The following is a 14,714-nucleotide window of genomic DNA, read 5'->3' as shown; positions in this document are numbered from 1 at the left end:
TCCTGTGGTCATGAGCTGTGGTGGGGACCAAAAGAGGGAGTCATGGAAATAAGCTTTCTCCAGACTTTGCTTAAGGCTTTGGATAAGAACAGAAAGGCGGACACTTGATTTAGGGAAACATTTCTAAAGCACCTGTTCATATGCCCTGGATCAAAGCTGGTGATATGCAACTACAAAGTCATTCTTAGAGGAAGTGTGCAAGCCAGTGTTGGATATCTAAATGAAATAAAATAAAATAAAAAAAAAACAAAACAAGTTTGACATGACTTTAAAAAAATATATTTTTAAAAACATGTAACAGGGACAATTCATTGTCCATATTACTATATATTTGCTGGACTGCCCTCTAGTGGAATCTTTTAGTGGCAGTCTATGAATTATACAGACAACAAAATATTTTGATCAGAAACCTGACTGTTAGCTCAGGCAAAAAAGTTCAATTATCGATTATGTTTCATTAATTACCATGAGGTGTAAGGTCTGCTGAAGCAAACACAGTTCAACAATGGGAAATCCAGAACTAAATCACGCCTCGTTGTGACTCTTTCCTGCCTTGCAAAGTTGGTAGAAAAAGTGGAACAAACCCCCTCCTTTATGTAACACATCTGGTTCTGTGCCAGTACAGAAATACAAACTGACCTTTCTGAGCTCTTCCACATTCTTCGGGGAGGGAAGACAGGAAGTGAGAGTGCTCAGAGTCCAGTTATATCTGAGTGTTTGAACCTGTTCACCTGCAGAAGACGCCTGTCGCCTGAAGCATCAGGGATCTGGGCCTTTGATGCCTTGGCAGCACAATGTGTCTGCACAGGTTAAGGTGGGAGCTCCATTGTGGTTTTAGTTTTGCACATTTTCCATCACTTTGACACTAATATTGCAGTTTTCACCTGCACACTGAGACGAACCAGGTATTTTTAAATCCTTCCAGGTTTAGCTGAAATGCTCAAACTGTTTTGGAATGCAGGTGATAAAGCATCAGGAGACCCTGAGTCCTAAAAGCTACTGTTTCCAAGCAAAAAACAAACAAAAAAAAAAGAAGCACGACTTATAGACAGACAGATACTCTATTGATCCCATCTGGGAAATGATGTGTATATCAATATATGAACAGTGCGGTACAGTGTATGTTATCACATACCACATTTATGCATTTATGCATGCATAAATGTGGTGGTTTAAATTCAGAATGCAGAGGTTGATCACCTTCTACACTTGTATAACTTATTGAAAGTGGCTTTATTGAGACGCAGACAGATGAATAAAATTCATAGATGAAGCTGAGAGGTTGTGTGTATACGCTCTGGGAGTTGACCTGCTGGTTTTACTGGTTCTGGCGCCACTCAGTTGCCATAGCGATCGACCCGGTGATGGTGCTCTTCAGTAGCACTGGCCCGTCCATTGTGTTTGTGCACATTTGAAGTGTTTGACCGTGTATTGTGTGCCTTTGAATTAGGACACTTTTCTTGGCAGCCCTTTTTGTCTTTGCACAAAGTGTGCTTGTGTAAGTGTGAATGGTGTCGAGCATCCCCGCGGCGCTACAGGGAGGCTAATTGTATTTTAATTACAAAACCATCAAATGCTGAAGTCAAACAGTTACCTTCCACCCACAGAAAGACACACAAAAAAATGAAAGAAAGTGTGTGTTTGACCATGAACAGACACTAATGACTAAACCACACACTGGATATTCTTTTACAATATAGTTTACATTAAATACTTTTGTAGCTGCAGACCATGTTATCACTTCTCATTTGTATATGAGAGTGAAATGTTATAAATAACAGGGGAATAATAGGGCGACTTGCAGTTAGTGCTTTAAACCCACCAGGGGGCCACTTGTGTTGAACATTTCTCTGATTAAGTGTAAATATATTGTGTTTGTATTATTATAGCTCACTACATGTTCTACATTCAGGAGGACTTAAAGTTAGCACATTTTACCTTTTTGTTGTTATTGTTCTGAACCTGCATTTTAGTCACTTTCCCTTTCGATTAAATATTTTTAAATTAAACTGGTGGGCATATACGCCAACAGTTCAGTTTCTTAAAAGACTGTAAAGCTGACAGAATGATCTGACTGATTGACTTGTTTGGTGTCTTTGGGAAGAAATTATCTATGGAAAAAAAAAATCAACACTTCAATGTTTTTTTCTTTTTTGCATTGTCATAATGGGGGGTATGTGTATATAGAATTTTGAGAAAAGGGATTATTTTAATACAATTTGGAAAAGACTTTAACATAACAAAATGTGGGAAAGCTGAAGTACTGTAAATACTTTCTGGATGCACTGTATATATATGAAAATAGAGCATGATGTGTTTCAACCAAAAGGCAGATACAATAGAAGGACAAAGACATTGTTATTTTATTTTATTTTGCCCAAGGCTGCAAGAAGAAGAAGAAGAAAATTATTTCTTCACAAGAACTAAAGTGCAAACTTCCAGGAAGACTTCTTATGTCTTCCCACTGGTGCAAAACCACTTCATTGTTTGCGACAGCATGTAAGACAAACATTCTGATCACCATATGTGTGAAGAACCTTCAAGAACATAGATATTGGTTTGTTCTTGCAATACTGGGAGAGAAAGCAAATTTTTTTCTGATCCTGCTGTGAAGTGTAGAAAGACCTTCAGTGAACCAAGAAAAGGTAATGCTAAGGCTAGCATTAGTGTGCTAACACTGATGTTTATATATAACAATTTTCAGACGAATATTTTGGTATTTGTTCACCTATTTCAGTGAACAGGCTCTAGCCTTGGCTAACAAAGGATTGATTCTAACAATAATTTGTTGCCAACAAATCTTTTTTGATTTTTCAGACTCAATGAAGGTACAATAATACCTAGGTCCCCCACTAATTATCAGGCCAATTACTTGATTTCAGAATTCATTAGGAAAATGTTTTTTGAAAACGTATTAAAATCTGTGGCAATGAACCTGTCAGGGCTATGCTGCATTTTACAACAAAGACATACTAAACTCTGACTCAACAGTTGTTTGGTATGAAAATCCATATTCTTTTGCAAAAATAACTTGTTGTGAGTTTTACCAGTAGTTTTCATGCTACTGATAAAGTAGCAAGCTACTGATTTTTATTTGTGTAATATGTAAAATTAGGTGAAAGAAAGAAGTAAAGCAGCCTATCAGGTGAAAGGGACATTAGCTATTGTATTGACTTTGGCATCTATGACTGCTCTGGTCTACATGGTGAAATAAACCTGCTCCTAAACATTTTTGGCCAGGCTTTATTTGGACCTTTCTTGGTAAACAGATGATATTGGCGCAAGGATGTGAATATTGGCTGACTTATCAGTGAGTGGGTTGCCAGCCTGTGGGCTTTTGCAGCCAGTAGCTGTTCCACTGGGTGGGTGATTTTGTAAAAGATGTGATTATTTTCATTCATACCAACCCGTCAGTCACCAGTGCCAGCTTAACATGTTTCAGATCAGTGACTGACTTTGGGAACATTGTAGCCTCCAATGGTGGCTGTAACATTTTGTCGTTTTAGAGCAATAAATGTCTTAAGCAATCCTAGCAATAAAAACTTAAATTTACTGACTACGGTTGGAAATTTAAGTTCCAATGTCAGAACAAAGGATAAAGATAGCGATTTTGGGACATTTCACTAGATAGAATAATGTTTTGTTGCGTTTTACAACACAGAAGTTGACTGTTGAGATTGTTTTTATGAACTTATGAGTCCAAGGGGATTAATCAATCTGAGACATAACCGTTTCTCATGATGTCTGAGATCCCAAAGGACATTTAATAATAGCTTCTAGTGGTAAACTCTGTGCAAGATTTATTTACATACTTGTAAATTTACATTGTTGTAGACAGTACAATTTTAGATTTTTAAGAGATCTTGTTCCACATTAAGATGATAAAGTTATTTAGTTGCTTTAGGTTTGTCTAATGCAGAGCCATACTGTGAAAATTGTGACCATAAAGGCCACTCATGTTGCAGTAAGTCATTGTCATGTTAAAGAAACCAGTCTGAGATTGCTGCATCCTGTATATTTTGAGATGATATTCTGCATAATTTGGTTGTAACAAGAGATTACTGTTTGTGTATTTTCTCAAGCCAGAAAATATTTTCATCCATACAACCTCCATCCATACAACTATATATATAGAGATATTTGTTTTTTATGTCCACTTTAGGACTTCAAAATATAGTAGCCATTTGGTATGAGTTAAATTTAAGCAAACTTGCTACTACTGAATGGCTGGGGCGTATTGGACGAAGCGCAGCATAAGCTGGCATTGTTTCAGACGCTATCAATTGTTCTTTTAAAGTGATCAATTTTACTGGCTGTAGAGCATCTGCTGTTGAGGTCAATGTGTCTAGCAGACTGATCTGTAAATCAAAACACTGGACGGAATAACACAATCAATCACCCATCTATCCATTAGCAACTCCCGTTTTGACACTAGCGGGAGGCATTTCTATGAAATGTAACTGCTTCAAGCCACAGGACCAAACCAAACTTGAATCAAGCTAAACTTGTTGAATAAAGAAGAGCATGTCTTAATGAAAAAGCACATAGCAATACTCTGATGCCTCTTGTTTTCTGCTTATTTCAGCTGCCCCACCGCCGAGTAACCTTCTCCACCTCCAATCAGGCCCAGGATCTGCAGGATGCGTCCCAGCACAGCTACTACGACAGTGGCCTGGAGGAGTCGGAGACCCCCAGCTCCAAGTCGTCATCGGGCCCCCGGATCGGACCACTAGCTTTGCCAGAAGACCACTACGAGAGGACCACACCTGACGGCAGCATCGGCGAGATGGAACACCCGGAGAACGGTAAGACCAGGTGGAGTTTCCCCTCCCTCTTTTCCTCTTCTCACCTCCTTCATTCATTCATCAACCCTGAGGGGAGCAGACACACATACTCAGATTTAGAAACACACCGGCGTGCATTTACACACTTTTCATCACACACTCACCTTGTCAGCAGGAAAACTAACACTGTACATGTAATCAAATTCCCACAATTCCCTGCTCTGCACACTGTATACCTTCGTTAAAGAGGTGTGCGACCTCACAGCAGCACAACACAATCAATATGCAACATAATCAACTCCCACAGCTTAACAAATTAACATCCCAATTATGTAAATCATACTTAGTTCAACCCTCCATCAGCTCCACTTACGGAGGCACAGAGGGTGGCTAACAGGAAACACGCATACGCAGCACTCATGGCTCCTGGACTTTACTGGTTAGCACTTCCTGAGCCTGCCATAGTCTGTTAAAGGAAAACACGTTGGAATGTGTTTAAACTGCCAACAGGTTGGGGGAAAATCAGTCTTATCCAGTTTACTGACACATTTAGAGGTGCTATGATGCTAGCATCCCCACAGGTGCAAACCTGACTGAAGTGTTTTAGCTTTTAAAGCAGATGACAGAAGCAATAAAACTGAGAATGGGAGAATTGATGCTACATTCTTAAATTTGTTTTTCTCTCTTTTTGTTATTGAAACAAAGTGTGAACTGATTTGTTGTTCACCACTCTTATTAGGTGAGTTTTTGATTTCATTGTTTTGATGCAAAAGGAACAAAGCTACTAGGGATTTGCACCTGATTTCATCATTCCCTATGTGTTTTTTTTTTTTTTTTACATGACTGTATTTAACAGGTACGTGCAACAAGAAATGTCCCAATTTTACGAGTGTCTCCCTTTGTAAGGGTATGAATTAGATTACTACAAATGACAAATCATGGGCATTGGCAGAAAATGTCAAACTTTGGTTTAGGTGAGAAACCATATTGTGTATCCCACAAAACTTCTGCATCAGTTCTAGAACTAGTCCTCAGTTCCACCCAGTGTTAATTCAAAATGTAACTTTTTCATCTAGCAATGAGCTTGATAATTTAGTACATCTAAGAGTTTGGCACTCAAACACTATTTCTTTATTATTGTCCTCTAATTTTTATTTTTTTTTGTCAAATTATTCTCATTTGCTTTGGATAATTTATTTTTAATGTAAGCTCTCTGACCACTTTATTTGGTACACTTGCTGATTTGGACAAACTTTCTCTTTCAGAATTGTCTTTTTTAAAATTGCATTGATTTAACAATGTATTTAAAACATACATACACTCCTAATATGAATTCTGACATGTCAGCAGAACATAGTTCATACAGATTTGACTGTTTAAAGTCTATGATGCAAATCTTCAGTTTCACCACATCCCAATGGTGCCCTATTGGTTTGAGATGTGGTGACTGCTGAGGCCAAAGTAGTACATGGAACTCATTATCATATTAAAAATAAACAATTTGAGATGATCTGAGCTTTATGGATTAGCTTGCTCAAAATAAGCATCATAGGATGTTTACAATATGGTCTTAAAAGGATGTACACGTCTTTCCAAATACTCTGCCACACTCTGGTGTTAAAAAAATGCAAAGTGATACTACAGGGCCCAAAGCTAAGAAAACATCTCCTCTGCCTTTGTACCACAATCACACACCTGAACTTTTGATTTTGATATAAAATCTTAGGTAATACTATGTTAGATCCTTGGGTGCTTAGTTCGAAATACATTATCTAAATGTCATAGCTCAAATCAAGACTCATTGAACCAGGCAGGATTTTTTTCAAACTACTTTATCTAGTTTTGGTGACCTTGTGTAAACTTAAACATCTGTCCTTAGCTAATAGGAGTGGCGCCCACTGTGGTCCTCTGGCACTGAATCCCATGTCCTTCCAGATTTGACTTGTGTTCTGTTTATAGATGGCATTCTGTACACTTTGATTGCAAGAAGAGATTATTTATCTACCGCTTGACTCCATCTAGTCTCCAGCCAGCCTGCCCTTTCTTCTACGTCCCCAGTAAATCAGTTTTGTCCACACGACTACTTGTCCCTGATATTTTCTCTTGTTCAGACCATTCTTAAGAAACCAGAAGGATGGTTATCCATGAAATCCCAGCAGATCAACACAGTTTGAAATACTTAGACCAGCCTATCTTGTGCACGCCACATTCAAGGCCACTTTCGATCCCTTTCTTTCCGATGCTTGGACTGGACTTCAGCAGTTTGTCTTCACCCTCATCTAGATGCCTCACTGAACTGAGCTGCTGCTGTGTGATTGCTTAATTCAGCATTTGTGTAACAAGCAGTTGAGCAGGTGTAAATGGCAAATGGCTTGTATTTACAGAGCACTTTATCAAGTCCAGAGGACCCCAAACCGCTTCACACTACATTCAGCCATTCACACATTCACGCAGGTGTACCTAATAAAATGTCCAACTCGTCTTTGGCATTGAGGATAAACTTTAACATGGACTTCATTATGATTAACTGAATGAAGTTACTTTGAGTGAATTGAGGATTTAATTATTTGATCAGATCTTTAGTAAGTAAGGCTGACATTGTAACTGTACAAATTGAAGACAGGTGAAAGATACAGGGTTTTAGATTGAAAATGTTTTCCTGATCTAATTCAGCCGGAACATTTTAGGTTCATTCCAAGTTTGTGTTACTCCTTCACTTCAGCTGCCAGCAATATTCAGTTTTGATTTATTTATTTTTCTTATTTATGCTGACATTCAGACACAGTGTGTCATTTTCAAGACAGAACTGAAAATGACACACTGTTACTGAAAAAAGAGGAAAAGGATTGTAGATGGTAAAAAAAAAAATCCTATTCATTCTCGTTATTTCAATTTAAAAACAGCTTCAACACGGCACTTATTTTGATCACAACGTAGTTAAAGTAAGATTGTCTGTTTTTAACCTTTAAAATGGTGAGAGCTACTTTTTTGTTACTCTTTTCTGTGTGACAAATGCTTTACAGATAGATTTTGACTGATTGACAGATATAGCATTTATGTAAGCGTTCAGCTGTCTCACGCTTTTGCATATCAGCTAACGGGAAATTACGATGTTTCTCTGCATGCCTTGAATTGGAATTCCTTTATCTCGCTCTTGCTTTATGAGCCAGCCGTGCAGTACGTAGGGAGGCAGTTAAATATGACTGTTGGAAGTAATGTGCAAATCAATCAAGATTGGTAAAAACAAATTAAGTGTGTGCTTAAAAATTCTCTCTGCTCTGTGGTTTTGAAGAGAGATTGTATTGAATCTTTTTGACCAGATTTTTTTTCTGCAACTGCTGCACAAATATGAAACCATTCAGAGATGGTTATGACTGATCCATCCACAGTCCTCTATCTCCGCCGCATATTCGATGAGCCTCATTTAAATCTTTAAAGCACAGAACATCTTGAGCGTAAAAGCCGTAATTTATCCCAATAATCAGCGAATTGCAAGAGGATGAATCAAAACAAGACAGGAATAAGAGCTACTTGTATGTTCTGCATGATAACTTTACATTTAGATAATGATGCACGCTAGCAGGTGGCTTTTAGTGTCTAAAGCGACATTCCCTGAAGTATAAATAAAACAGCCAATTTACCTACATCATGGAACCAAATTAAACTTTGAAGCAGCAATTCGCCAATCTTTTCTTACTTATGTTGCTGTTTATTGTTCTGCTTTGGCTCGGAACGCCTCGTTAACACTTCTGCCAATTAAACTAAGTGAGGTGACGAAGTTGAAGCAGGCGGAGGAATAAAAGAAGGAAGGAGAGAAGGAAAGGGATGGAGGAAGGGAAAGAGAGACGTTCACTTTAAATGTCACAGCTGTCTTCTGTCTTTCTTCGAGGGGTTGAGAAGTGTCGTTGAACCCACAGGTCGCACATATACCATCTGTAAACACAATTATTCACAGCTGCTTGCACACCCACAGGCTACTGCCACCCTGTGTGTTCGTGTGTGTGTGTGTGTGTGTGTGTGTGTGTGTGTGTGTATGAGATGGCGATAAAGACCAGGAGAAAGTAGCTGACTCCTCACACACTGGATTAAGGTCAGTTTTAGGTTCGGAGTCGATGATGTTGTTTCAGTCTTGTGCTTTGATGGTTAAACATGTTTGGGCTGGAGATGTTCTTGTTTTATTTTCTATTTTCCAAAGGAAATGTGTGCTTTGTACGAGCTGAGAGGTCAACAGATTACTGCCTGTATTCCGAGGATTAACACACTCCCACTGATACACTTTACTCTCCATCACTTCTCATTCCTGATGATGCCATTTCATTGTACTTGAAACATGCCAGCTCCTTCTGTATCTTTTTTTTTTATATCAGAGTAAAGCTTGGACTTTAACTATTTCCCTCAGATATTTCCCATAATCTAGGTTTTTTATTTGGTTCTGCATCAGGAATAAGGGAAAGTACAGAGAATATATATACATATATTTATCTTTGCTTACATTGTATACTAACTCAACTTGAAATGTACAACATATTTTGATTGCAAAATTTGATTCGATTTGTTTGTAGATAACAATTGCAGTTTTATTCCTGAATGCACTTAAAATAACAGCATGCTGGGAGATACAATTAAACACAATAACTACTTTATTGATATATGATTCAAAAACTGGTATAAAAAAATTTGATCAGGTAAAAAAAAAATGGTGATAAGATTACATTTATATGTTAGAACGTGTTTTATAAAAAAAGAGAAACTGTTTCAGAAGTTATATTTTTAGGGGTAATTGGGTCATTTTAGATGAGCTTAACAGGAAATCTCAAGTAATATGCTCAAAATTTCATAGATTAGTAGAGATATTAGATTGTAAAAAAGTACAAATCTCAAAACAAAAACCAAAAATCTTTAAAGTGCATATGTGCAGCTTAGATATTTCAGTTTACTAAGTAAATATATGAAACAATCTAGATAGTAATTTTAAAGCCAATAATATTCAAGTAAACGTTTTTTTTCACCTGACTTTGGGTTTAGTTAGAGCACTTCCTGATTTAATTTCAACATTCAGTCTTCTTTGTTCGATAATTATGCTACATTTTAACTTGGTAAGATTTCCACACTGGCTTGCAAACGTTTAAATCTTGTCCACATCCCTCTTCTGGGGATGGGTACTGTGTTAGGTTCAGTTCTCGACTTCAGGTAATCTGTTACAAAGCTCAACTTTTCTTTGGATGAAGCTATTCCTTTATTATTCCACACTGTGAGGCTAAAATAATGGAAACTTGTTTCATCTGATGTTTGCCTGCAGATTTCATGTGCAATCTGACTTATATTTGGAACAGTCTGTAATTTCATCCACCTTAACAAAACCAAGATTTGGGGGGATTTTGGTCAGACTTGGATGCCTTCTCCAGAGTGAAAATCTTCTCTCTTGGAGCCTTGCTCCATACTCCAGACATATGGAGATTACAGGATATGGTTGTCACATGATAACACCACCAGTTGTTGTTGGATATTTCTACTGCTTCCTCAGTCTTGCTGTCAGCCTCTTGTCATATTTTTATTCATTTATTTGTTTCAGTTTAATTGTACAATATATATGTCACATTAAAGTTGTCTAATGGTTTTATCCTGATCCTATATTATTAGCCCTGACATTTGATGTAGATTTACACTTTTTACCTCTGGGAAACGAGATAAATAAGGACTAAAGACTCTACAGATACTTGTGTATATTTCATTGGTAGTAACTTTGTGCTGAAACAGAAGACAGATCAATATTATTATTCTTTGACAAACATTATTGTTCCTCATTATGTGTTTATCATATTGCATTATTTCATTCTGTAAAACTTGTAGATAAAAATAATAATAATAAAATAATTTTTTACCCAATCCCACATTGAGAAATATGCTAGCCGTGTCTTTATTCACTTCAGTATAAACCCAGGCCTTAAGCCTGATTAAAAAGCACAGTGTTCAGCTGTTTCAGAAAATCACTGAGCCATTCTTTCTTTGAAAGTTTTACATCTTCAGCAGGAAAAGCAGGGCTCAGAGCTGGCAGCAACCAGCAGAGCTCTAAAGCACCGACAGACAGGTTTCAGTCTTTAAATAAGATTTGTCGTCTAAAAAAGGATTCCAGACTTCAGGGTTCGCTGTCTGACCAAACCGGCCGCATGGACACATAAAAACCTAACACAAACATGAAAAATACATTTAGTGGTTTGTTCTGTGAGGTGATAGCTCGCTATCGCTTCAGTCTTCCTATTCCATCGCGTTTTTATGCTACTCTCCATTCTGCAAATGGTCAGATAATGGAAGTTAATTCCATCAGGCGGTCTTCACTCGGCTAATGCACCCACTTCCTGTCAGGGATGGACAGATGGGAAAAGGAGAAAAACCAAAATGCGAGGGAGGAAGAAATGGGGGAGGTGTGTGGGATTTGATTGCCTGTTTGTCTTTTTTTCGTTTCACTCATAAATTGGAGGAAAAGATGAAAAAAAAGTGAATAGATTCACGATTGAAGGATCCGAAAAAGGAAGAGAAGCTGCTGCATAACAAGCTGCCTTACGAAATGTGTGTGTATGTGTGGTTGCATTCACTCACACACTCACTCACATGTAGGCTTTTTATCTGCTGATTGCATCAGACTGAGAGCTGTAGAAACTGCTGCAAACTCGACCGAGCACACTCGGATGAGAGATGCAGAACATCAGTGAGGTTTTCTATCTCGGCTCTTAATCAGCCCCCAGTTTGGTTTCCTGATAAAGCCATGAGAGCAGCCTGCAGAGTGACGTCAGCCGCTTCAGCGTTGCTTCTGTTGACACATGTGTTGTAAGTTAGACGAGCCTCACAGGGAGGGATCGTTTTGAATGTAAAAACATTTCATCTCCTTGTGAAAAAGATTGAAGAATGATGTGGACGATGGGGACGCATCATATCGGTTTCAGTCTGAGTTTGGGGTCAGAAATGTCTGTTGCGGCCTGATCCTTACACCTTAAAAATATGCAAAGTGCTCATGGACCTTTCCAATAGCTTTTATATTTTGAAATCTTAAATCCATGCTTCAATTCTTTAAAAAACTTTTTTTATTTTTATTTCTTTTTGCCTTGCAATGAACAATGAACAATGAGCCTATTTTTTGAAAATGACTCCCGTTCATGGTTGAGGGTGGAATAAGGATGAATTGCAGGCGTGTTTTGCTTTTGACTAATTTTTCTTTGCTTTGACTTTGCAAGAATTTGACACATTATAAAGGTGTATTCACACCTGACTCATTTAAGGACCAGAGTTTGTTTTCTTTCTACATTGACCTGGACCTTGGGTACAGGTGTACCAAAGTGAACTCTGGTATGGACCAAACAACTGGACCGAGACCCACTTTTTTCATGTCTGGTGCCGTACATTCTGGTGTGAATACAGACTGGCCTTGATTTGCACCAATTACCTTTTGGACTTCACAAGCCACTGTTGTTGGGCATCACAGTTAAAATCAGCCCTCAATGTTTCTAGCGCTGCTACTCCATGTTCTGATTGTACTGAAATCGTACCTGATCCGTTGCTTTCTGCTTGGCGATGCCGCTGGCAGCATGTTGTGGGTCAGGGGTCACAGAGCAGCTCGTTTCATTCAAATTTTAGTGAGCATTTGCTGACACCGTTCCAAAAATATCAAATCAAATCGCGAAACCTGTGTTTATTTTGACATTCAAAATGCTATTGGAGTTATAATAACGACACAAATGCTTGCTGCATTTCTGTTCAAGTTTTTTTATTTTTTTAAATTTTTTCCAAGGTCTGTACTTTTTTCCCGTCTCTGCCATTTTTGTCCAGTCGGAGCAATGGTCATTGACTTTGATTACAAATTGTAGTCTGGTTGCAAAAATGGAAAGCAAACCATGCCAAACTGAAAAAGAAGTACACTTTTGGTCCTGACCAAACAATTAGACTGAAAGACTTCCTTGTTGTGAATACACCCTAAGTTTTCCCAAAGATATAAGTTTTAGTCAATGATCGAAAACTTTTTAAGCTCTAAGGAATTGTGAAGATGGTTAAACATAATCTCTCCACCAGGTCTGTGGTCTGTCCAAAGGCCGAATTTCAGAGAAACAGGCATGACTGTCCTTTGCAAGGAAAGGGTTCCACAAATCATCCTCAACATGCCCAAAAGACTTCAGTGTCTCAATGCAAAGAAGCAGCGATTTTACTCTGATCTGGAAAAGTTTTGCTGCACAGTGGCGCAGTTGGTAGAGCTGTTGCCTTGCAGCAAGAAGGTTCTGGTTTCGATTCCCGGCTCCGGTCTTTCTGCATGGAGTTTGCATGTTCTCCCTGTGCATGTGTGGGTTTTCTCCGGGTACTCCGGTTTCCTCCCACAGTCCAAAAACATGACTGTCAGGTTAATTGGCCTCTCCAGATGTGTGAGTACGTGTGCATGGTTGTGTGTCCTGTGTGTCTCTGTGCTGCCCTGCGACAGACTGGCGACCTGTCCAGGGTGACCCCGCCTCTCGCCCGGTACGCTAGCTGGAGATGAGCACCAGCACCCCTCCCGACCCCGTTGGGGACAAGGGTGTAAAGAAAATGGATGGATGGAAAAGTTTTCGGCCCATTAAAGAGAAATGTTTTCTTGCAAACATTTATATTCTTTAATCAAATGCAAATGCCAAATTTAAAGAAATGTGACATTACAACGTAAATCTAATTACCTTCATGTCTCCTATTAAGCTCTAAGAACCTGGTTGATCCTGCAGATTTTAAAATGTGACCAACTTTCTATCAAAAGTTTGGCTCCTGTCTAAATTGTTACTGAAAACACAGATGGTTTTTGTTTCCATTCAAAACAAAACAAAGATAATTCGTGACCTTTTTCTATTGTCCTTATAATTATGTGGGAACGCTTCATATTCTTTATGTAGTCCCAGCCAAACCCTAGTTCCTCTAAACTTTGTAAATCCGATGGGACAAGGAAAGGGTTCAAGAGGTCACGCATTCTTCCCAGTGAAGCGGATCGCCTCCCACTGTCTCCATCTCCTTCTAACCTCCTTCAAGTGACTCTTTAGTTGCTCTCATTCCTCCTCCGGGATTCTCATTCCCTGCTTTTCTTATTTGCCTCTTCTTTTTTTCCCTCCTCCTCCTCCTTCTCCTACTCTACCTTCTCTCGGGTGGGTAATGATTGGAGGTCAACAGTTCGCCTCTATCCTGTCAGAAACTCCCTGGACTGAGCTGTATTCTCCTGAAAATAGCATATTATTTTTAGTTTTTCCCACATTTGTAAACTTTTATCTTCTCAAAGTAAAAGAAAATTCTAGCTGCACTGAGCAGGCAGCAGCTCCCAGCAGATTGTCAATGGAAATATGGTTGTTATGTCAAATATTAATGAAGCCTAGAGACTACTGTAAAGATCCAAATAGATCCCAGAGTACCAAGAATTAAATAATAAAAAAAGACCTTGGAAGTTGTGTTATGAAAATAAAAGGTATTTCTTTGTAAATGCTGGTCCGTTTATTGAGCAAATTTCAAATGTTTTCCTACAGGCATTAGTATCCAAGTGAGTGTGGGGTTCTTTATAGTCGAGGGGGGGGTAAAGTTTTGGGAATGTCTGATGGGATTCTTGAATGTGTAGTTCAAGCCTAATTGGCTTTAGAGAGGATTTAGCCATGAGAGTGGATATTCACAGGTCATTTGAATAGTTTTTGGTTTTATTTTTTAGATATTTTGGAACCATACATGATTTTAGGGTTCTTTAGGATGTTTTGTTAGGTATTTGATGTTCAGGTTGTATGCGTGAAATGTTCAATGAGTTGATACTTTTCTTAGAATGATTCTAGTGCAGTGAGCGATTCTTGAAGTTTCCATCCATCCATCCATCCATCCATCCATCCATCCATCCATCCATCCATCCATCCATCCATCCATCCATCCATCCATCCATCCATCCATCCATCC

The 14,714-nt window shown here is 38.5% G+C and overlaps 1 protein-coding gene across 7 annotated transcripts in view; it reads left to right on the top strand.

Moving 5' to 3' along the window:
• LOC103471465 (protocadherin-1) overlaps positions 1-14,714 on the top strand; it is a 212,805-nt gene that overhangs the window by 99,600 nt on the left and 98,491 nt on the right. For 3 of the 7 annotated variants that reach the window (XM_017307086.1, XM_008420493.2, XM_017307087.1), the window contains exon 4: positions 4,586-4,815. In XM_017307086.1, the coding sequence (XP_017162575.1) occupies positions 4,586-4,815 (230 nt within the window). Of the gene's footprint in view, positions 1-4,585; positions 4,816-14,714 lie in introns of those variants that run through there. The other 4 variants (XM_008420488.2, XM_008420487.2, XM_008420492.2 and 1 more) reach the window with 2 other exon arrangements.

This window comes from Poecilia reticulata, linkage group LG10, assembly GCF_000633615.1.
Source record: "Poecilia reticulata strain Guanapo linkage group LG10, Guppy_female_1.0+MT, whole genome shotgun sequence".
Taxonomy (NCBI): domain Eukaryota; kingdom Metazoa; phylum Chordata; class Actinopteri; order Cyprinodontiformes; family Poeciliidae; genus Poecilia; species Poecilia reticulata.
Note: the sequence above shows the minus strand (reverse complement) of the source record. Positions and strands in the feature narration are given on the sequence as shown.